This window comes from Phascolarctos cinereus, unplaced genomic scaffold (genome assembly GCF_003287225.1).
Source record: "Phascolarctos cinereus isolate Bilbo 61053 unplaced genomic scaffold, phaCin_HiC Scaffold_4;HRSCAF=312, whole genome shotgun sequence".
Taxonomy (NCBI): Eukaryota; Metazoa; Chordata; class Mammalia; order Diprotodontia; family Phascolarctidae; genus Phascolarctos; species Phascolarctos cinereus.
This window is the reverse complement of record NW_027555847.1, coordinates 265,505,339-265,531,289: the sequence shown is the minus strand read 5'-3', so window position 1 is coordinate 265,531,289 and position 25,951 is coordinate 265,505,339. Positions and strand designations below refer to the sequence as shown.

The following is a 25,951-nucleotide window of genomic DNA, read 5'->3' as shown; positions in this document are numbered from 1 at the left end:
TCATGCTGGTTTAGAGGCAGGACACGAGGTTTGAGTGCTAAAGGTCAAACACTGACAGCTAGAAAAGACACCTAAAAAAACCATGGTGTAAATCTATGGCCGTTTATTGTAGTAGCTAGCTAACGGCCCTACACATCTTCTGGGATATCACTGACATTCATAATGATCCTGAATATAAGGAAGTGTGAATTTTGGAAATTTTCACAAGTGATTTTAAAAAGGCATAAACTGTACCTGGAAAATTCATTTGTGTGTAATAATTCATTCCTGGAAAATATACCAGATGATAGGTTAATGTATATTATTTTACAGATCATTTATTGTTAGTTCACAAATATTTAATTGTCATCAACTATTAGGATGTTTCTGTACCTCCTTTATTATCTTCTCTAGAGGACAAAAAATAAAAAAGATCTGTTTTCCAGAATAAAGTCTACCAATGAACAACTAGTTTAATAGCCTTTTTTTACTTATCCGCTTAATAGTGTAACAATGTTATCAAGTAATATTTGTACCTTGCCCAGGGATATGGCGAGAACAAATGAAAGAAGTCCTTTAGCACCTTAAGTTATAAGTTAAATATATTTAAACACACACTAAAAGTGAATTTGCCACCCACTCCTCTACCCCCTGAATGTAGTTATGTATACAAATGTTTATGCTCAGGACCCCCAACAAAGAGCAAAAGTTCTGTTCTCTTAATAGGCTACACAATATGTCATGACTTTAAGTAAGCTGAGGGAGGCTAGAAACTCTTTAATAATGGAATACTGCTCAATATACCTTCAAGTTTTACAACCTATTATGAATAAAAATGACTAGATTTAACATGAAATTGAATTTTTATTACTATAAGATGTAACTAATTTGAAAAAAATTAACTTGAAATAGAAATTATAGAAATAAAAAAGGTTCATTGCTTCAGGTAAAGTACAACACTCCTTATGCTGTTTTCTTTTTCTACTTAATACATGCTGGTTACTGTGCAGTCATTACAGAACATTATTAACAAAATTTAGGATCTACAAAGTCTAAGCAGTTCTTAAAATTTTAATTTTTCATTTGGGGCTCATCTCCACTCCATTTTTCATTATATAACACCTACTCATTCCTTGAGACATTTCAGTTAGGAAATTGTGTTCCAATTAAAGAAGATTTAATTTGCTACATATGAAATTCACACTCAAGGAAATAAAACATAAGAGAAGAGCCTTTAATACGTACCTGACACCCCACCCGTGCAGAAAGTTATGCCAAAACTTTCCAAAACAAATTGCCAAGGATACTAAATTTGATAATCACTAACAGCCACTATCCATTCACCCTAAGACAAAAACCGTCAGTTCTTAAAAACAAGTAATTACCTTTACCAAGGGAGTCAATTGAATTGTAAAAAGCCAAGGAACATGACTTAACAGCTTTCTCTTAGATGAATCTGTACCCAAGAGAACACAATTTTTGATATGGTATTTAAAGTTTCCATGTAATAAATTACATTTTGTGGCTTCATTTATTTTGGCTTAGTAGCACTGTTTGAGGGCCTTCACCCAGAAAATTATTTTTCTCTAAATATATCACATAAAGAGGTTCTCTGCATGCACAAGAGTGGTTTTTATTATGTCTTGTGGCAACATTTTTCTACAGAAAAGCATGTCCCAATTGTATAATACAAATCAGTGAGAAAATGATTGAGTGGACAGAAATTTCCCCAACACACGAGGAATGTATCTACTGGCTAAAATGAGGCTCATTTGTACATTTGAATGATTGGTTATGAGGGCTTATTAAGAAATGTCACATATGTTGATTACTGAAATACTAAGATACAAAAAAAAAATACCCTTTTCTCCTTATGAATGAAATTCTTAGAATCCAATTGGCTCAACAGGTTTTGAAACTGGCTTCATTTGGTGTAAGTATATCAATATTTTCGTAGTTATGAAGTTTACTGCCTAAGCTGGGATGTGTCATCTCTGGTCCAAGAGCAAGGCCTGAGCTACTACTACTTAATTTATAATCTAACTCTTCACAAGTATTGTACAAATATAGATCTACGAAAGTAATATTTTAATACATGCAAGTACCAATGATAGTTACTTAGCAATAACAGTGGGCAGGAGGATGTTTGCATTGGCATGGCCACCTGTGAATAACTGTCATTTCTTCAGTATGGCCCTTGATTGTTGCTTGTAGGCCAATGATTTTCAGGCCCATGATAAAAAAAAAAAAGGAAGGAAAAGAAAAAGGGGGAAAAGGATTTCCAGCCCTGGCTTAAATACGAAACCTATTCAGTATGTGCTCTTATGTTACATTTCATTCAATACAGTCACAATATCAATATTATTATAACTAGACAATTAGCTTAGAAATAGTGCTGGAGTTCTCAACTAACAAATATAACACTAATGAAACAAATTAAGAGTTCTCAAAGAACTCAGTATTCTTAACACACATTTTTTCCCAGTGGGAATAAGGGAAGAAAGCAGAGTAAGAGAGGGCATCTTTACTCACTGATTTGCCCCAGGTAGTATAACAATTTGTACTACACTATATAGATTGCAGCAAAGAAGATGACAGAAGTGTCTAAATGATGCTTCTCCCATCACTCAATGATAAATGCATTCTGCTAAGCCAGCAGAACCTTTTTTTGCACCACAAGAAAAAGAAAAGTCCCTTTCTTCACTTCTCAGAACCGTCAATAAAAACAAGTATACACAGTAAGGAAACTAGCAATTTAACTTCACACAAAGGAAACAAATTACAGGAGACATGACAACATTTTTCTACTATTTTACAATAAACAAAATCCCTCATGTTGTGAAAACTAGTATAGCAATTTTAATAAACTTCAAAGGTCATTATGATAAAATCTAATCTAATATGTATGAGAACATTTTCATTATCTAGTCCTTGTAGTGAAGTAATGGCAATTTAAAAGGGCCAAATGAATGGACAAGATATAATTTCACTTGTAACAACCAATATGCCAACATCAGGCTTCTAGGCTTTATTCAGTACTAGGACCAGTTTCCTTCTACCCCAACCAAAAATCCTGCCCAATGTCTACCAAGAGTCACACCCAAAGAAAAACCCTGACGAGCTACTGTGCAACATAACCAGAGGAACAATGGCACAGGATCAGCAGGAGCAGAGGAATGCTGAAGAGGAAAGACAATGCATAGAGTCTGACTTAGAGATGCAGTATCAAACATCCAGTGCTAGACTGAGTACTCCTATGTCACTGTTAGGATGTTCATGGACCCCTAGGAACGAGGATCTTGAACCACACTTACAAGATCTATAAAGAAAGTACTTCACCTAAACTGAAGTAATTTAAAAGTCAAACACCAGAAGAGTTCCTTTTTTGATGTCAGCTGTGCCTAAAACTTTGGCTGATACAAAGAAACACGTCCACTAAGGCACCCTGAGGCAATCTGACAATGTGTGGGAGAGAACTTGGTTGTCAGAACCACATCATTATGAGAGTAGAGAGAACGAATCTCCTGCAAGGGACTAGCTTCTTGGGGTAAGCAGTCAACAAGTTCATTGCACTGGGTGTCAAATCCCAACAAGCGGATCCCGTAGCCATGTGGGGAAGAAATCATTCGACCGTCAGGGCTGAAACAAAGTTCTTTGATGTACCCCCTGCCTACATTAGCTTCCTCAATATAATGAGTCAATCTCAGAGAACAACGAGGTGAGACGGGCCGTACTGGAGCTCCTTCTTGAAATTCATAGACACAGGTCCACTAAAGAAAAGAAGAAAGGAAATGAAAATTAGTCGTTCTCAAATGTTTCTTATATGACAAACTCACTTAACAAATCCAATATCATGATGTAATGGAAACAGCATGGGATTTGTAATCAGAGGATCTGGCTTCAAGTCCCAGTGGGACAAGATGATCTCTATGTCTCTTTCCACTCTTAAAACCTATGATCCTATAAAATAAATGAAAAATTTTAACCAATGGAATTTATAAAATCACTGTAGAAAACTGATATGCATAATGGTAGTTTCCCACAGTGTATTTCAGATCCCCCAGCTTGCCTTCATCTAAAGAGTAGATGATGTGACTTCACTCTCTGCTTTGAAGTTTTTTTCTAGCTTCTACTATGATACATTTCATTTTGTGTAGCACTTTAAAGCCCTGAAAAACTGTGGCTGCCCATGTCTCTGAAATTTCAAAAAGTACCAAGAAAAAGACAGTACCTTCAAGTCCTATTTCCCTATGACTTGTGAGGGAATTGGAATAACAAGTGGTAGCAGGAAGAGAGTGAACCACACTGATTGCATCTTGTGACTCAATTCTGGAACTAGCTCAGTTCCAGAGGTTCCCCAAGTGGATGAATTCTGCCCCTTTGGAGGGTGCTGGAACAATCTGGGGGGCAGCAGTAGCCTTAGGTACAATTGCGGAACAGTGAATAAAAATAAGGGAGCTTGGGGCAGCTAGGTGGAACACTGGATAGAGCTCTGGCCTGGGAATCAGAAGGACCTGAGTTCAAATCCAGCCTCAGACACCTGACACTTAACTAGCTGTGTGCTAGCTGTGTAACCCTGGGCAAGCTACTTAACCCTGACTGCCTCACCAAAAAAAAAAAAAAAAGGAAGGGAGCAGTTTAAGCATAAGGACCTATGTTAGGCTGATCAGAAATCCAGTCAGACCCAAAGACTGATGCATGGAGTTTTCTCACAATCATACATCTCAAGCAACCCATATGTCTTCTCTGAAAACTGGCCCTCTACTGGTCAATCAGTTACTGCTTCCATGTTCCTTTGAATACAGACACTTGTAGGGAGTGGGACCTCTTTTTCTGATTTCAAGGAATTTCACCTGTTTGCTCTATCCCTCCCAACTTGGAAAGTCTCTAATCTTTCCTCCAATTAGAAACAAAAATACCCACTTTTGTATCCTGGTTAATTGTTTTCCTTTAATTAACTGGTCTTATTTGATTGTTTTAATCTGCCTATCCCTGTATTTGGGATCCAGCCCTAAACTGAAGAGGTCTGGTCCTAATTTGTTAGGCAATTGGCATGCATTGCTTAATAAACTGATAAGCTCGGAAGCTTGAACCTTTGTTTCCTCAGTCATTTCATCTTCCACTTACCACACTTCCAAATTTCCATAAACTAGAACTTAAAAAAATTAATGGAAATAAATGCAAAAATATAATATGCTTTGCTAAATTTCACATTATAGCCAACTATACTGGAACATTTCTATTCATACCAGATGACCTTTTACCTTAACTGAAAACTTTTTACAATTGCTACACCAGGCAAAGGTGGTGGTAAGACTGTCTGAAATAGTCTGTCAAATGTTGGCACATCAAGGACAAATACTGGTATTTTTAAAACATTCTGATTGTAGCCCTTACCCAAATACAATGTGAAGTGAATGGTGTTAGAATTCGGGGAGCCCAGAAGAGTGAGAGGGAAGAAGGGGAAACCAGTAGGATTACTGATGAAAAATTCCTTAAGAAAAGGGATTTTAGGGGCAGCTAGGTGGCACAGTGGATAAAGCACTGGCCCTGAAGTCAGGAGGACCCGAGTTCAAATCCGGCCTCAGACCAAATACTTGACACTTACTAGCTGTGTGACCCTGGGCAAGTCACTTAACCCCAACTGCCTAAAAAGGGGGGGGATTTTATTTTATGTTACACTATGGACTCCCTATATCATCTAACAATAGCTTACATATTCAATAGATTTCTGTTGAGCTAAAGCATCGTACCCAGCCTTATACATAATCTCTGACTTGTACGAGGGTTACCACCCAATATTAGTTAAAAGGATAGACCTAAAACATTTCACGGAAAATGGAGCACAATAAGGAAAACCTTTGGTTTCTTACCTCCTGGTCATCTGTATTACTAGAACACCGTAGAAGGGTGGCCCAACCTTTAGGATGTAGCTGCAAAGATGTAATGCAGTTACCACGGTCCCTCTCACCAGGAACTTCTGGTGTTAAAACTTCAAGACTATTACGAGGTGACACACCTAAGGCAACAAAAAAGTTTAAGAATGGTAAATACAAGAGTATACAGTCAATACAACTGATATTAGAACCAGTACTTTAGTAAGATTCAAAACAGGTGTGTTTGCAGCTATTCAGCTGCTCTTATACAAGTTTATAGGTTCTGTTCTCAATAGGCACAACTTAAAAGATATGACAGCTAAATATGAAAAGTTAATAAGCAATAATTCCTTCTCCTTGATGATCATTTTTCTTTCTTTTTTTAAATTAATTTATCCTTAGTTTTCAACATTCACTTTCATAAGCTTTTGAGTTTAAAATTTTCTCCCCCTCCCTCCCCAAGATGGCGTGCAATCTGATATAGGCTCTACATATACATTCCTATTAAACACATTTTCACATTAGTCATGTTGTAAAGAAGAATTAGAACCAATAGTAGGAACCACAAGAAAGAAGAAATAAAACAAAAGAGGAAAAAAAAGAGCAAACAGTATGCACAGTTCTTTCTCTGGATGTGGATAGCATTTTCCATCATGAGACTTTTGGAGATCTCTTAGATCTTTGCATTGCTGAGAAGGGCTAAGTGTATCAAAGTTACCCATTGTATAACATGGCTGTTACTGTGTACAACATCCTCCTGGTTCTGCTCACTTTACTCAGCATCAGACCACACAAGTCTTTCCAGGTTCTTTAGAAGTCCACCTGCTCATCATTTCTTATAGCACAATAGTCTTCCATTACATTCATATACCACAACTTGTTCAGCCATTCCCCAAATTGATGAGTATCCCCTCAATTTCCAATTCTTGGTCACCACAGAAAGAGCTGCTATAAATATTTTTGTACATGTGGGTCCTTTTCCCATTTTTATGATCTCTTTGCGATACAGCCCTAGAAGTGCTATTGCTGGGTCAAAGGGTATGTACATTTTTATAGCCCTTTGGGCATAGTTCCAAATCCAAAATGGTTGGATCAGTTCACAACTCCACCAACAAGGCATTAATGTTCTAATTTTCCCACATCTTCTCCAACATTTATCATTTACCTGTTTTGTCATGTTAGCCAACTGATAGGTGTGATTTGCATTTCTCTAATCAATAGTGATTTAGGGCATTTTTTCATATGACTATAGATGGCTTTAATTTCTTTATCTGAAAACTTCCTGTTCATATCTTTTGACCATTTATCAATTGGGAAATGACTTGTATTCTTATAAATTTGATTCAGTTCTCTATATATTTTAAAAATGACCTTAGGTGGCACAGTGGATACAGCACTGGCCCTGAAGTCAGGAGGACCTGAGTTCAAGTCTGGCCTCAGACCAAACACTTGACACTTACTGGCTGTGTGACCCTGGGAAAGTCACTTAACCCCAACTGCCTTTAAAAAAAAAAAGGCCCTTAGAAACACTGGTTGTAAAAATTCTTTCCCAGTTTTCTGCTTCCTTCCTAATTTTGGATGTACTGGCTTTGTCTGTACAAAAACTTCAACTTAATGTAATCAAAATTAGCTATTTTGAATTTCAATATGTTCTCTATCTCTTGTTTGGTCATAAATTCTTCTGTTCTCCATAAATCTGACAGGTAAACTATTCCTTGCTCTCCCAGTTTGCTTATAGTATCAGCCTTTATATCCAAATTGTGTACTCATTTTGACTTTTTTTTTATATAGAGTATAAGGTATTGGTCTATGTCTAGTTTCTGCCATACTCTTTTCCAGTTTTCCTAGCAGTTTTTGTCAAATAATGAGTTCTTATGCCAGAAGCTGGGGTCCTGGGTTTATCTAACAGTAGATTAACTACTGTGTCTTGTGTACCTAGCCTATTCCACTGATCCACCACTCTATTTCTTAGCCAGTACCAAGTACTTTTGATGATTGCTGCTTTATAATACAATTTAAGATCTGGTATGGCTAGGCCACCTTCCCTAGCATTTCTTTTCATTAGTTCCCTTGATATTCTGGACCTTTTGTTCTTCCAGATGAATCTTGTTATTATTTTTTCTAGCTCTATAAAATAATTTTTTGGTAATTTGATTGGTATGGCACTGAATAAGTAAACTAATTTAGGTAGAATTGTCATGTTTATTATATTAGTTTGGCTTACCCATGAGCAACTGATGTTTTTCCAATTATTTAGATCTGACTTTATTTGTGTAAAAAGTGTTTTGTAAATGTGTTCATATAGCTCCTGGTTTTGTTTTGTCAGGTAGACTCCTAAATATTTTATGTCTACAGTAACTTTAAATGAAATTTCTCTTTCTATCTCTTGCTATTTGGCTTTGTTGGTAACACATAGAAATGCTCATGATTTATGTGGGTTTATTTTATATCCTGCAACTCTGCTAAAGTTGTTTATTATTTCAAGTAGTTTTTGCTGACCATTTTCTAGAGATTTATATATGAGACTATAATTAGCATTCCTTTATAGTGTGCTGTTTAATATTCTCTATTTTTTTTCCACATAAATTTCATTATTTTTATTCCTTAAAGAACCTCCTTGAAATTCTGATTGGTATTGAATTAAATAAATTAATTAATTTAGAAGTATTGCCACTTTTACTATATTAATCCAATACATCTATCAACATATACTGTCATTCCAGTTGTTTTGGTCCAGTTACTTTGGTCATTATAGTTCTATAGTTCTTTTCTCAAATAGATTCTGTGTATTCTTAGGTAAATTAATCCTTATTATTAGTAAATAAGAGTATAAAAATAATTCTTCAAATTTATTGATCTAATTTACTGTCTTCAATAAGTTTCTGGTTGAAGTGATTGGAACTTCTAGATACATAAATATGAATGATGATATTCTGTGTTCATTTCCAATGTCAATCACTCTTATCTTTTTCCTGTCTTATGGCAATTGTTAGACATTCCAATACTACATTAAATAAAAGTGCTGAAAGCATCCTTGTTTTGCACCTGTTTTGGGTGGGAATTATTCTAATGTTTCTTCATGACCTATTTTATTGGCTTTGGCTTAGGGCAAATGCTTTGTGTTGAATAAAAACTGATTTACATCTATTCCTTTTGTTGTTTTTAATCTTGAATGAATTGCATTTTATCAAATGAAAATGCTAATAGGATAATGGAGGTCCAAAGTGTTAGGGATGTTCTGAAAAGGACACTGGGAAGTAGGCTGGGAAGTTTACATGAGTGGTAGAACTTAAAGCTAAACAGGACCTAAACTACAGGGAAATGATTTCAGATAGGAGAAATGGCATAGCAAAGGTACTATGTGATCATTCTGAGAAGCAGTTGGAAAGAAAGGACAGGATTATATTTCATTTTACCCTTATAATCTCTTAAGACAACTTAGAAGACAACTAAATATGAGCTAAATTTTACAGATAAGGAAAGTCATGAAGAGGTCGGATGATATGTCCAGTTAGTTAACCATCTAGTTACAAACTAACCAGATAAGAATTAGTAGCAAAACCAGGACTAAATTCAGTCTCTTGGGTTCTAGGTCAACAGTCTTTTCCAGACTAGATGACACAATCTTCTCCTCATCAAACAACAATACAAACTCCAACACATGACTATGCCTAAAGAATTCAACAATATTAATGTAAACATTTTCTTAAAGTTTACTGAGGAAACTAATAATTTTTATGGATTAAAACTAAAGAGAAAACTCTCAGCTTATTCAATGGAATCAGTTTTTCCAAGACATTAAAACGCTACTGTTTTACCTACCTTCTCGTTGAGAGGATCGTGACACATTTTTCTCAGATAATGAACTAGAATCACTATGATGACAAGGTGAACCAGAAGGTCTAGGAGCAGATGAACTTGGAGAAGTAGCCACATCTTGAAAATGCAAAAGAACACCAACATGAATGTAACAAATTGATGTTGCCTATTAAATTTTTTATACTTCTGAACCATTCTTTAAAGTGTCATCCAAAGTACATTGTGATGCATGTCACACTGCAATTAAGATTAAATACAGCAAACATACCCCCAAACATTGGCCTCCTTCCATACATCTTCTTTTAAAAAAAATAAAAATTAAAAAAAACACAAAATTTTAGTACAGCATCATTTGTTTTGAATTTAAGTTAAATCTGTGAGTTTGATAATGTCAACTTAAACTTATTTTACGCAATTCATACATATTATTTCCTTTTAACCTCACAACAACCCATGAGTTAGGTACTTACAGTATTATTACCTCCATTTTACAAATAAGGAAACAGAAACTTGAAGAGGTTAAGTGGCTTGTTCATAACAATGACAGCAGTAAGTACAGGAGGGAGAATCTGAACTCAGGTCTCCCTGATTCCAAGTCCAGAACATTTTCCACCATAGCTACACTCAATGTCTCAATGAAAATATTTGTTGTATTATGCATACTGTTTTCTAATGCTAGAAAAGGAATAGATTCATTACTTGAATTTCCTTGTTGGGAACAATTCAATGAAATCTGACTTCAAAATCATATTAAACATTTTAAAATTATTAATCATCTTAAAACCAGGAACACCGTAGCATTTTAAAAACACTATAAAGGAGTATAGATAGGATCATGGATTTAGAGCAGGAAAGGACTTTAGAGTCCTTTAGAGTTAGGACTTTAAGTTCAGTCTGCTCAATTTACTGCTGAGGAAACTGAGGCTAAGAGAGAAGAAATGACTTCTCCAAGGTCAACAAGGTAGTAAGTGAAAAAGGTAGAACATGAACCCAGGTCTTCTTCACTGAAAGGCCAGCACTCCAGCCACTACATCATGTTGCCTTTCAACCTCAATATTAAACTGAAACTGCTCTGTCCAAAGTTACCAGTGACCTTAAGTGAAAAATCCAAAGGTCTTTTCTCAGTCCTCATCCTCCTTAAAGCTCTCTGCAGCATCTGACACTGTTGAATCCTCTCTGCTCTGCTCTTCTGTGACATAGCTGTCTCTTGGTTCTGCTCTTAACTGACTGCTCCTTTTCAGTTTCTTTTGCTAAACAATCATCATACCCTGTCTGCTAACTGAGGACACTCTAAGGCTCTATCCTGAGTTCTTCAGCAGAAGTTCCTCAGCAGGAGCTCCTTGCATCAAGAAAATCACAGTTCTGATCCAAGTAAGCATGTTTGTATTACATTATATATATTTGTGTGTGTATGTATGTATATTTGTGTATGTGTGTACCTATGTGTGCACCATGTATGTATGCATCTGTAATATACATATAAAACAGACCTAAATATATACCTGCTGATTCTTTCAGGACAGGAGTTGGTCAACTTTTTGCCTTTATATTCACAGTACCTATGAGAGTACCTGGCACATAGAGAGCATTTATGTTTCAGGATGCCCTCTGAGGTCTCACTTCCATCTCTGGGATTCTATAAAATATCCTCCCCTCCCCCAAATACAGAGCCTAGTGTGAGGCACCATGACACAGTGAATAGTGAATAGACAGCTGGCCTCCCAGTCAAGAAAACCTGGCCTGTGAACTATGATGGCTGACATCCTAGGCAAGTCACCTCTTTTCCAGCAACTCTTAAGACAACAATACTGCAGAGCACTTGGAGCTCTGCACTGGTAGGAGTTCCCTCACTGGAGACCAATTTCCGGTGTTCACATAAATCAATCAAATAACAGTTCCTGGCAACAAAAAAACAGAAAAACCCCAATCTTCTCTATCTCTCTTATTATTTTCCAACCTACCTACCAACCTACATTAATCCTTGCAGTCTTTTTCCAGACCTGTCACTTAATATCAGACCCATTCTTACAATCCTTAACTCTGAGTAGCTAACGTGTCCTTTCCAGACACCAAGAGTGTGGTATCCCTGAAGCATTTAGCAATTTTAAAAAAACTTAACAGAAGCTAGCTCCACACTAGGTCTTGCCACCAAGTGTCATGTTAAGATGCCTGTATCAATCAGTAGTTGCAAAAAAATTCTTAAGGCCCACTCATATAGAGGTCTAATCATATGATCCATTCTGGATGCCCCTAGATAAACTCTCTTTTTAATTATAAATCAAAACACAAAGCAAGTCTTTCAAATCATTATCTCTCTTTAACCAACAGCTGATTATAAACAATTCTGGAATTTACACACGAGATAGAGTGTGTATGTAGACTATTCAGAAGCTTTACATCTACATATTACTATTTTTTTTTCCAGAAAAGAGTTGGAAGGTGCTAGATATGGCAAACACCAAATTTTACTCCCCCTCCTGCCAAAAAAAGGAAAAATGATTAACCTTGCAAAAAAAAAACAAACCTATTTACTAATGTAAAAGCAACTTTAGAATCATACCTTGGTATGCAGTCAAACCATCAACTAATTTAAGCAAAGGTCAAAAATCTACATCAAATTAGAGATAAGGATAAATATGAGAAGATACCATATATAATTCCAACAGCTTTAACCTGGCCAATTCAAATAAGTCATGGATGGCAAAAACTGGAAAACTAATAAAAAGGCTGAGATATTGACACTAGTTATCTACCATTTCTGCCAAAGTTTACCAATATGAAGCATCTGCTACCAAGGACACCCAAAAAGCCCACAAACCGCCATAGCCAACAAACATAGCAACACAGTTTAGAAAAAAACTCATTTATAAAGCACAATGGAAGAGAATGATGAAAGATTATGAACACTATCACAGCATAGCAAAGAGGATTAGAGGAGTAAATAAATCTGCAAGAAGCTTGGGATAAGAATCAGTAAGGCTAGATTATCAAATATCATAGATAAAAATGACAAGACGAAAAATACATATATGGCACAGATATCAGTTTCTCTAAATGGTCTATTCTCATCAACAGTTACAGTGAAATATATTCATTAAGAAAATGAAATTGAGAAGAGTGTCTAGAAGAACCTTAGTGCAGTAAGAAAATCCAAGATCTACAAGATCTTGAAAGCAGTGAGGGATCATTTTGTAACATATCCCAAGGAGCAAAAACATACTAGGAAAATGGGAAGAAATCAGTAAATTTCTTCAAAAGGTAATTAGGAGAACATCAATAACTATTTTCTCATCAATAAAAATATTGTGTGAGTTTAAAAAAATAATAATAAAAAACAAAAACAAAAAACCCACAAGTTTACTATCAAGTTTCCCCCATTAGGAAGTTTTCTAAATTCTATAATTCTCAAAAAAGACTGGCCAAATGAGTTACATAGGGGAAAATAGCTTCAGATTTTGACATACATCTGGAATCAGTCCACTGAAGCAATACATTAGTATACAAGTGGAGCACTCTGGTCCTCCTGTAACCATTCACTCTTGCCATAGGATCAAATCCCTTTCTCTTCCTGCCATACAACTCCTTGATGATTTGCTTATTCTTATTCTTCAAAGTTCCTCATTGGTTACATGCTGCAGCCTGCTCAGACCTACCGTGAGCCACTCCAATGTCCTCTGTGTGATACTTCTCTTCAGTTCTTTGGCAGTTTCACATCTCACTGGCATTTAGAAGGATAGAGGCTATGGTTTCACTGGGATAGGGAACTCCCATATGAGTAAACCTCTCTCTTAATATAGGTTGACAACATCTATATACCTTAAAAGTCTTAGAGAGGTGCGATTAACATTGAAAAGATGGACCTCTGCTTTCTAGGGAAGCTTTGCAATTTTCTGAAAGCAAGCCATCCTGTTCTCCTTTTCAACTCTGGGACCAGCTCATTGTGTGTCTGTCTCAGATATTAGACAAGCTCTATAGGGTGTCCATCCAATATTTCAGCAGTTGACATTTTTCATTCATTTGTGTGGCTCTACATCCAGGCCTCTCCCACTGACAGTGGGTATCCCTCCCAGGGCTTTCTCCCGGGTCCTCTTCTCTTCTCCTGCTATGCTATTGCACTTGGTGATCTCATCAGCTTTTATGGATTCACTTATTATCTCTATGCTGATGATTCTCAGATCTACTTATCCTGCCCAAATCTCCACTAATATCTCTGTCTCTTGGAACTAACTAGATGTACCATAGGTTTCTTAAACTCAGCATGTCCAAAACTGAACTAATATCTTTCCCCTCAAACTCTCCCTTCCCCCTACCTTTCCTATTACTGTAGAGGGTACTACTACCCTCCCAGTCACTCAGGCTTACATTCTAGGTATCGTCCTTGCTTCTTTACCATCTCACCCCACATACTCAATCTGTTGACAAGTCTTGTCAATTCTACTTTCACATCTCTTGTATATGTCCCCTTCTTTCCTCTGATACTGCCACCAACTCAGCCTAGGCTCTCATTCCCTCATACCCAGACTACTAAAATAGCCTGTTGGTTGGTCTTCCTAACTCAAGTTTATCCATTTTTTTTTTAAACCACCAGCTGTTCTGCTTGGTTTCAACTCCTCAAACATCAGGCCTCCCTCAGAAAAAGCTCATGACCTTGAAATCTCATCATCTTAAAAACTGATTCACTTTTGATACTCAAACACCTCCTCAGCACCCTCAGCTGCCTTTCCCTTCTGACTGGAGAACAAAGCAATAAACTTCTCCCAAATCCTCCTTTTTCAGAGAGCTCAGACTTTTCCCTCACTTAACTTCATTTATCATCAGTTGCTCTGCAACTATATGAACATCATCTTCTCATCCCCTCCTCCCATTCTGACCACAACCTACCTCCTTCAGCAACATGTTGTATATTGTCTTCCCTGATTAGATAGCAAGCTCCATGAGGGCAAGGACTGTCTCTTTGTTATTTGTATCCCCAGTGCTTAGCTCAGTACCAGGCACATAGTAGGTGCTCATAAACGTTTGTTGACTGATCCATGGGATAGCTCTCTTTTAGGACCCTTAAAAAAATTACTTAGCATCCCCCTGAAAATCTTTCTTTGGCCCTTTAACTTTTTTTTTTTTGAAATTTGGATTATTTTTTTAAAATGTAATTTTTTAAAATGAGGCAACTTAAATTTAATAATTTATTGTAAATTTGTGGGTTTTTCCTGCATTGAAATTTTGATGATGCAATACTGCATCATAGAACCATATAGTATTGTATTGTAAACAAGTCATTACACAGATATATTCCTGCTGATGCATGCTAGACTTCACAACAATGTGTGACATGCTCACCCGCCAACACTCGCTTATTAAGACCTGTCAGCGGATTTGACCATTGATCAGTTGTAACTTGCATTTTGTGTGTTTATCTGGAAAATAATGTAATCACTATGACTTTGACTCTGTTACACAACAGATGAAACATGTATGAATGGTTTTTCAAAATTTTCTTCTTTCCTTATGCTTCCACTGTCCCCTTATTTTTATTCAATGACCTCCAATTGGGACCCGAGGCTACTACTATCCCCCAAGATCATTCCAGAGCCCCCTTCAGGGTGTGATATAACCCACTTTGGGAACCTCTGCAAAAGTGTACTGGGACTTGATACAATCAGCACAACGTCATCCACAAACAAAAGCATCTAGAGCAAAGGTAACCAATTCACTCCCTGACTGCTGCCTACAAAATAGATTAAAATGTAAATGGGAAATGTTTAACAAAATAAAAATACAACACAGATAATATTAATTTGTGGTTTTCTAAGTCGGTATGTGGCATGAGTTTCTATTTGAGTTTAATAATTTGATCTAGAGGACCTAACCATCCATAGGAAATCCCTTTTCACTCTGGCCTCTGCAATGGATCTTCTCCATCAAGGTGGGAAATATCCTTTGGCCAGTTTAAGGTTTTTTTTTTTTAAGCCTAGCCTGATGTTTATTATCAGAAGGTCAATGAACAGAGTAATTTCTGTTGTTACACCTTCCAAGGAATCTTGAATGATCTTGTTATATGGATAGGAGATAACTTGCGATAAAAGAGTTTGTAAGGAGACATTTAATTCTACCAAATCAAACGCTTTTTCATAATCAACAAACACAATGGGATCTTATAATTCTCCCTATTTTCAGTTAATTGTGAGTGGTAAAGTTGTGGTCCACTGTTGACTATATCTTAGGAAAGTTTGTTTATTCTCTACCAATATCCTCATCATCCTGATTTATGTTCCCTGTTACTTTTTTTCAGTATTAACATGATCCAAGATTTTTTCCTACCTCTATATTATCCTTTTCTTTTTCAGATAACTTATATATTAGCTTCCCTACTGCCCTTACAATTGTATCACCTCCAATAAAGATGTCCTCTATATAGTCTTGGTCCAATCTAGTTATTTCTCTCCTTCCTGCAAATAAGTCAAGTGAGGTACTGACTAAGGTACTTTCTGGGCTCTTTTGATCTCATTCTGGCAGGTAAGTGACAGTGGTTAAATTTCTAAATATAAACATCATTATTTATATCTAGGAAATATACTGCATATGGACATTGGGTCAGTCCCAGAACCGAACAGGAAGAAAGGAGTTAAGTGGACTGAATTTGGAAAATTTCAGTGCTTTTAATGACCCCAACCTCCTCAAAATACTGTCTTTTTAACACAAATGTTCTCCTGATGAAGCCACATGGTTGTAAATGTTGAAACACCACAATTCTCTTAAGGCTAAAAGTTGGTATAACCCAAAGGGCAATAGAGACACATGGAGGACATAAGTAGACTATAATTCCTTATGATGAGTTATGCTTAAGAAGTGGAGTCAGAGATATTACTGAGGAACTGAATGATTGGAAATGGAGGTGGTGACAGTCAGGTATGGAGAACAAGTAAATAGACAGAACAGCCTAAAAGCTGCACCAGTACTCCTGAAATGTTCAAAAACTCGGGGGGGGGGGGCGTGAAGCAGCTTGCTGGGTAAATCCTTTGTGGAAGATCTGTAGGAGAATATGGACAAAAATCACAAAGGAAGAACAGGTAGAGATGGGTTATGATCTACAGTAAAGAAGAGAAATACCCACACTGACAAGATTATGAAAGTCAAAGTACAGTAAACTCAAATTATCTGACATCTCTGACAAAAGGAATGTTCCATTTAATAAACCAATTAGTTGGATTAATGGTGTTGCTATATAGAGCCTATTTACATTAGCAATCTCAAAGAATTAGAATAAGATTGTCTCAACTTTCAAAGATTTTGTGTTGTAAAAATTAATTTGTTTCAGTTTATAGGAATTTAGCATATATTTTCCCAAAGAAACCATATTATAAATAACAGGTTCCCACAAAACCCTATTGAACACATTAAATAACTCAACTATTCTCCATTCAAATCCTATTAAATGCCTTTTCATGGCATGGGAATACCCCTGGGTTCTTGAAAGCTACATGGGCTCTAGCAAGTGCTCCTCGCCATGAGAAAGGCTTCAATGTATCATTTGAGGACCAGTTAAAGTTTGGAATTTTATGAGAAAATTTGCCACTATGTGATGAATTATTTTGGCCACTGTAACTTATGAGGGTACAGAGAGATTGTGATCTGCTTAAGTATGGGAAGTACCCACAAAGAATGAATTCATGGATCTTGTGAATTATGGCTGAACTACAGAGTACTAACTTGTCTGGAGTCCCCCTGTGGTCATAAATAAATCTGGTTCTAAGAGAAGGGAAGGACTCCACAGAAGTTTAAGTATTAGCATATTAGCACACATGTGTGTGTGTGTGTGCGTGCATGCGTGCTCATGTGTGCGCACACATGCATGCCCATTAAAATGTGAGCTCCTTGAGGGCAGAAAGTACGTATTTGTCTTCCTTTGTATCACCACAGCTTAGCATGGTGCCTGACACACAAATGCTTGCTGACTGACTACCAGCTGGTCATTGATATCTATGTGTCATTTTCATTATGAACATTAATAATTATAGTGATGAATCTTTAAAGTGTTCATTATTAATGGAACTACCAAGTTAAGAGAATATAGTAAAAGAACATTTGTGTATTTAATATTCTCTCCTGCAACAACTGTTTGCAATGAACCATAGACTAATGAACACCCAAATACATGAAGGACGCTATGTCAATACAGAAATAACGTTTTGAAAGTTCTTCCTTCAATATCATTCATTCAGGACCTTCTGAACTGAGCTGCCTCCTAAAATCTCTTTAATTCTTTCCTCTTTTTCTCAATCTTAGAATGCTCTTTTGAATTTTAAAAAACTTTTTACTAAAGGAGCAAGCCTTACCTGAACTTGATGTAGTTCTTCTTGCCCTCAAAATTGGATAGCTTCCAACTTCTAAAGATTTTGTTAAGTCAAGATCATGTAAAATCAGAAGATAACCAGAAGAGGTTGAAATCAGCATTTTGGAACAGTCTGGAGTTAACCTCATTCTCATAAGAAAACGTGTATGAAAGAATTTCTTGTGTGGGCATCCATCTTCTGTGCACCTACAGATCAGAATTAGTTGTCATTTAATAGTTATTTACCCAGATAATTAATTCCTAAGCATTGCTTTTAAAACACTGTTAACTATTGGTTAAAAAAAAAAGCTAACCTCATTGTAATGCATTTCCATTTGTCCAGAATAGCTGGAAAATGAAGCACAGAGTACACACACACACACACACACACACACACACACACACATCTTTCAGATCCATGACTGCTACCATGCAGTAGCAGACAGTTTCACAAACTGCTGTGTCCAGAAATGATTTTTTGCCTGGTGGCCAATTTCTTGGTTAAATGCTTCTCTGCATTAGACAAGACAAAAAATTTGTTGCTAACTTGTACACAAAGCCTTCTAACTTATACTCTACTGGTATAGACCTTGAGAACTCAGTCACCTACCTCCTTGTTAGACAGAGGTACTGGGATAAGACTTCAGTGGAAGATACTATATGTATGTGTGTGTATACATATGTATGTATGTATGTATTATGTATGTATGCATGCATGTGTGTGTGTGTATATATATATATATATCAATCACAGTTTTCTAAGTACTGACATATGATAAAGTACACAAACTAAAGGGAAAATAACAATACTTCTTTGAAAATTGAGAAAAACCGTCTGGGATCTTACTTATTTAAAGTTCATCATTATGAATACTAATTACTACTGTAGTATGTAAAGGGTATAGATTATAATGAATCTGTACTATGCTTAAAATACTCAAAATTGCCCCCTTTTTATTCTTTTTAAAAATAAATATAGTAACAGTTTGATTACTTGTTCTCTGTGTCTTCATGAAAGTAGAAGAAAGGGGGAAAAGCGGTTTTATGAACTTTCTATTTCTTTGGATACCAGATTAAACAAGTTTACTGAACACTTTTTATTCCCTATCCCATCAATGAAGAGAAACAACTTTCAAACAGCACAAGCAGTACAGAGAAAAGAAACCAAGAGACCTTGGAAACTGCTTCAGCTAACAAAAGTTTAATCTTTTTGCCAAGTGGAGAGATGATGGGAAAAAAGCAACAATTCTTTAGAGTAAGGTTCTTAACTATGAATTTGGGAGATCCCTGAACTTTGGGAAAAATTACATCTTTATTTCACTATAATTAGTTTCCTCTGCAATCCTATATACTTTTTTTTGGAGCAATGAGATGACACAGTAGAGTGCCAGGCCTGAAATCAGGATACTCTTCCTAAGTTCAAATGTGGTCTCGGACATTTACTAGCTGTGTGACCTTGGGCACAAGTCACTTAACCCTGTTTGCCTCAGTTTCCTCATCTATAAATGAACTGGAGAAGGAAATGGCAAACTACTCCAGTGTCTTTGCCAAGAAAACCTCAAATGGGATCACAAAGAGTTGGACACAACTAAAAAATGATTGACCTGAAATATTTTATTTTATATATTTAAAAACATTATTCTGAGAAGGGGTCCATAGGCTTCATCAGACTAACAAAGAAGCCAATGACACACAAAAATTAAGAAAATCTGCATTACAAAGTGAAGTAAACAGAACCAGAAGAACATTGTACACAGTAACAGCAATAGTGTAAATGATAGTCAACTGTGAAACTCTTGCTACTATAATCCATGCAAAGATCCAAGACAATTCCAAAGGGCTCACAAAGAACAATGCTATCTACATCCAGAGAGAAAATTAAGGAACTCTGAGAATATACTGAAGCATACTTTTTTCCACTTAAATTTCTTGCCTTTTTTGGGGGGCAACATGGCCAATATGTAAATATGTTTTATATGACTTCACATATATAACTGATATTGCTTGCCTTCTCAATGGGTGGGGGAGAACCTGAAGGGAAAGAGAGAACTGGAAACTCAAAATTTTTAAAATTAATGTTAAGACAAATGAATTATTTAAAAAAAAAAAAGAATACCTGCAAAAGAGAACACACTTCTTTGTAAAACACTAGAGGAAGAAAGTGGAAGATATGTTATCATCTTAAAAAAAACAGTAAAATACAGTACAGGGGGAAATGATTAAACCCTGTTAAAAAGATTAGCATAAGCCAAAACATTCCAACCACATTTAGAGTTGAAATTAGATAGAAGAAACACTAAAAAAGGATTAGAAGAGATCAGTCAGTGTGTTTATACTCATCCATTCTTACCATCAATGACAGTGGAACATCTATATAGCACCCAATGTGTTGTGTGAGGAAATGGAAATGGTATTTAACAATATGAAGCTGAGGAATTGCTAGGCCTACTTAAATACATAACATACTGAAGAAATCTATAAGCACAGATTTACACAATGGTAAAGGTACTTGGGGATCTATTTTCAAAATATCCAAGAGGGAAAAATTCCAGAAAAATGAAAAATATCACAGATGCTATTATCCCCTTCTCCCCCCTCAAAAAAACAAAAACAAAAACAAAACACACAAACTACTGAGAAGAGAGTAGCGACTACTGACACACAAGTTGACTTTCTCATCTCTGTAAAATCACTGTAAGATTGGTCCATTCAATGGACAATTCTGATTACATACCACTGAAAAGTTTTTGCACAAACAAAAGCAATAGTTACAATCAGAATGGGAAGACTTAAATAGGAAAAATATCTGCAGCAAAGTTCTCTGAAAAAGGTCTGATCTGCAAGATAGAAATATCTATTTAAAAACTGCCATTCCCCAACAGAAAAGAAGTCTGAGGACATGAACAGAAGAAAAGGAAAGCAAGCTACCAACAACATGAAAAAAATGCCCAAATCACTAATAATAGGAAAAATACAAGTTCAAACAACTCTAAAGTTTCATCTCACACACATCAGATTGGTGTGGAGACATAAAAATATCTTCATAGTAATACACTGTTGGAGGAGCTATGAAATGGTTGAGTTATTCTAGAAAACAATTTGGAACTATTCCCAAAAAGTCACTAAGTATGCCTACCCTTTGAGTCAACTACTACTAGGCTCATACCCCAACAGACCAAAGACTGAGGGAAAGGATCACCTTTTGTTGTGACAAAATAACTGGAAAATTGGGGAATGGTTGAACAAAAAATGGCATATGAAGTTAATGGAATATTATTGTACCCTAAGAAATTCAGAAAGAAAGAGCTTCAAAGAAACTTGGGGAGATTTGTATGAACTGATGCAGAATGCAGTGAGCAGAACCAGATGAGTATTTATATAATGACCACAAGAAAACTGAGGAAAACAACTGTGAAAGACTTTAAGAATTCTTGATCAATGCAATGAAAAATCACAACTCCAGTAGACTGATGATACAATCTAACTCTTGGTAGAGATATAGTAGAACATAGGTGTAAAATGAGACATGAATGAGACATACATTTTTTAGATTTGTCCAGTCCAACCCAAATTGTTTTGCTTGATTAAGCTCATTTGTTATGGGAAGGAGAGGACAGACGACTGAAGCAATAAAATAATGTTTAAAAAAAAAAGAAACAAAAATGTACTGAAACACTTTAAAAATATACATTAATAAACAGAAGAATGTTCAGAAGAGGACAAAGACAAGCAGAGCAATGTTGGTTATATCCCATAACATTTAATATGTATTTAAAAAAAAATCTCTATGTAACCAATTCAGTTTCACATAATCCACTTTTTCTATCCATTATACATGTAAATATTGATGTTTATTGATTATTTTCTAGTCCATAATAATTTTTTAAATCGATTGAAACACAAAACGGGAAGATGCTCATCGAAGATATTAGCAGTGTCATGTAGGGTAGTGGCATCAAAAGCAAATGGAAACAAAGGCTACTACATCTTACCTAAGGATCTCTGCATGTCACATACTGACTTAGAAAACCACATAAACATTATCTATGTTCTATTTTTGTTTATTTTGTTAAATATTTTCCAATTACATTTTAATCTGAATCAAGGGTGCACTAAGAAGTGTTGCAGAGTCCTATATTTAATATCTCTGATATTGGATATTCAGCATAAAATCCAAAGGAAAAAAATTCCTTTTTTGGTAAGGTTCTCCTGATGCTTCTGTTTGTAAATTTTGATTTGTAATTTATTTTGTAATTTTTATTTTATCAAGCTCTAAATCATATGGGCTCTCCTCAATAAGATTCACTGCAACTCAAAAGAAACTGGTCTAACAATCAACACAGGAAAAGCCAAAAAGACGAAGAAGACATTTTGGATTCTTTATGTAATAGAATAGACAGCCTGAGTTTTATTAGTCTGTGTGTGTGTGTGTGTGTGTGTGTAAAGTACTGTAGACAGAAAGTAAGTGTGGCTCAGAACAGAACAATTTGGATAAAGTATGCAGCGTTTTCATTGATCAAGTTTCTCCCTATTACTCAAGTCCATCTTTTTAAACACCAATATTTTCCAGATAATACTCTACGGCTAATAAAAATATGGAACACAATGACCTCATAAAAGTCAAAAATGCAAGTGACCCAAAAGGTAATGAATGACAAAAGTCATAGTGGGTTATAAGTATCCTATAACCAATAATGACTTCAACACAAAACTGGAATAAAATAAAGACCATGTATTGACTAGAAAAGAGGATGGGAATTAAGCACAAGAAGTACATGGACAGTTTGAATGCTGCAGTGGTATTCACAAAATATTGTTTGGGCAAGGTTTTGTGCCTCTTATGCCAAGCTGTTAATTGTCTTTCATCTTTTTTCCATAACTTTCATTTCTTTTCTAATTTTTTCTCTAGCTCTCATTTCATTCAAAAATATTCTATAACTTTTTTTTCATCTTGCATTTCATCTATTCTAGGAATTCCAGTTGAATTTATGCCAAATCAGTGTTTTTCATGAGGCTTTGCTTGTAGATGTTTTGCAGAATCATTCTTTTCTTTTGGGTTTGTCTTGAGCATCACCGTCACCACAGCAGCTCTTCATGGTGCGATTCTTTTTTCAGGTTTGCCCCAGCTGGAGTTCTAGGAGACTGCTGCTCTATAGAGTCAGCCACCATAAGCCAGGTTGGAAAGTGCTACTGGTTCACAGTGACAGAAGTGCAGGCTCTCCTTTGGTCTGGAATTCTTGCCCTAGTTACTCCACTGTAGGCTTCAGACTAGGCTGCAGGCTGGAAAAGAGATTTCTTCTCTGCTCCTAGGTTGAGAGCCACATAGTCGCTATCTGTTTCTAAACTTGCTCCTTTCTCTATATAACAGAGAATTGCTCCTCATTCTGGAATGCCATGCCTAGGCAAAGGTCCCTTCTTCCATCCACCCTGGATCTGTAATACATAACTGAGCAGTGAGTGACTGAGCTGTCAGCTGGGACTTCTAGACTAAATCTGAGACCTTTTGCCTTGGTGGACAGCCTCTCTCTTCTACCTGTAATGAAGTACTCCATAATGATGTTCTTCTGGCCAGACCCCATCTTCAAATATCTGCAGACCTCTCTGTTTCCTTACGCCAACCTGGGCTGAAAAAATGTTTCATTGTGATTTTTTTTTCTTTGAATTTTCCAATTAGGATTCAGTCTAGTGCATTTTCAAGATCTTTTTGAAGAAGGGGGGAATGGGAATGGGAAGCATTTGCTGTACTCTATCTTACCCCTCAACAATCTTCTATTTATGAAATATCGAAAGAACTAGGGTATCTATTTCATTGTGTGAACCCTATAGGGAGGATTTATGGAACTATATATACATTGTTACCATCCCTACCAGCACAGTGAGTAATAAGATTCCAGATCTATCAGTAGACTAAACAATACTAATGTTCTCAAAAATGTAATGTCAGTTTAATTTTAGTTTTCCACTAACTTGAGAAATTCTACTAATTCTTTGCCCAATTTAAAAAAATGGTTATTTCTCAAAGACTTGCTTTAATTCACAAATGTTAAACATGAAAAACAAAAGTGAAAAAGGTGAGTCAGATTTCCATTTAAAATCATATGACAATAGTCATCCTTTTCAAAAAACTTTAAATGCATTTATAACTTTCTTTGGTTAACAGATAAGAATGTATGCATTCCTCTTAATACTTGAGGCACCCACAGAATAAAGGGTGATGATAGTATTACCTTATATCTATATAACACTTTACAACAAAATGACATATATTTCTTATTTGATCCTTTAAGAAAGATGGGACTCTCTATTATTATTACCATTTTACAAATGAAGAAACTAATTCCAAGAAAATTGGGTATTTTAATCATGGTCACATGTCTGATAAAACTCAAACCTTCAGACTGCCTTGAGATAAGAAATAAACTGTATTTCTACTGTAACAACTCCCTAATTAGCCATAATTACTCATGAAACTATCTACTAAGGATAGTGATCTGCAACCTTTACCAGTGGATAGGGTACCCACACCCAGGAAACCAGAGTATTAAAATAACAATTTCCTAGTCTGCTAACACTAATTTATACATAACATAGACTTGTAGCACACATCTAACCTAACATTTCACATTACCATTCTGAAGCAGGGGTTCTTAAGTTTTTGTGTGTTATAGAACCCTTTGGCAGCCTTTTAAAGCCTATAAGCCGTTCTCAGAATAATCTTTTTTAATGCATAAAATAAAATACATTGAATTACAACAGAAAACAATTATATTTAAATACAATGATAAAATATATTTTTTAAAAAGTCTGCAGACCTCATGGTAAGGACCTCCACTCTATAAAGGGTGAGATTGATGCTGCTAAAAGTCTATAATATAAGAAATATCAAAACACTCCCAAATGTTTAACAATCATGAGTGGAGCCCAAACAGATTAAAATGTAATTGGGAAATATTTAACAAAATAAATAAAAATAAAATAGAACACAGATAATGTTAATTTGTGCTTTTCCAAGTCAATATATGGTCTGTGGGGATCCTTACATACAGTTTAGTGGCTCTCTACTTCATTTCAGTTTGAAATCACTGGTCTGCATCATTACCCTAGGGGCAGTCAGTTTCTGTCTGTCTGTCTCTCTCTCTCTCTCTCTGAAATCACAGATTATATCTGGCCTGGACAGTGGAATATTTATAAAATGTCACTACTTGTACCATTTGTTCTCTGAAAGAATTTTTTAGATCTGGCCTTGCCATCTCAGGTATTATAGGGATTAAGGACTACACCTGTGATTTCATTGGTATAAAATCCTCCCTGATGAGGAAACAACCTCTACCAATGTAGTCTGGCACTTTATTTGCAAGTGGGAGTCTTAGAGAGTTGCCCATAACAAAAACAATAAGCAACTTGTCAGTATGTGTTAGAGGCAGGATTTGAACCAAGGTCTTTCTGGCTTAAAGTCAGCTCTCTAGCCACTATGCCATGTTGCTTCTCTTTATAGTAATGGCACATTGTAAATATAAAGTTTTTTAAATGACAATTTTTTTCCACTTAGACAACTAACATTTTAGCACAAGGAAATTAAACTAAAAATATTGCATTATAAACATTAAGTCAGACAGGAAAAAGGAGAAAACATTCTTAATAAAAGACTATTTTAGGTAAAAAGCATTATCTGTATTAGTACTAGAAAAGTAATCTATTATTGTAATACACTTCAGTTCTAAGAAGAGAATTATGAAAATATTTTTCTTTAAACCTGACACGCTTACTTTGTAGGCACTTATTAATTAATCTTTTAAGTTTTGGTATGTTTTTCAAATTCTTCATGTATAAGAAGTGACTAAGAGACAGCAAATTATAGTTTCATGATCTGGATTTTTTACCTTGTTATTCAGTCACCTTCTGCTCTAAAGATTTATAAACCAATAGGTGAACTGGTTCACAGCTTACTCTG

The 25,951-nt window shown here is 35.7% G+C and overlaps 1 protein-coding gene across 1 annotated transcript in view; it reads right to left on the bottom strand.

Moving 5' to 3' along the window:
• Positions 1-823: 823 nt before the first annotated feature.
• The window catches only part of DCAF10 (DDB1 and CUL4 associated factor 10), a 48,853-nt gene continuing 23,725 nt past the window's right edge, over positions 824-25,951 (bottom strand). The window contains exons 4-7 of the mRNA XM_021004535.2: positions 18,005-18,207; positions 9,678-9,791; positions 5,853-5,998; positions 824-3,749 (exon numbers count right to left, since the gene is read on the bottom strand). Of these exons, the coding sequence (XP_020860194.1) occupies positions 3,381-3,749; positions 5,853-5,998; positions 9,678-9,791; positions 18,005-18,207 (832 nt within the window). The 3' untranslated portion in view covers positions 824-3,380. The remainder of the gene's footprint in view (positions 3,750-5,852; positions 5,999-9,677; positions 9,792-18,004; positions 18,208-25,951) is intronic.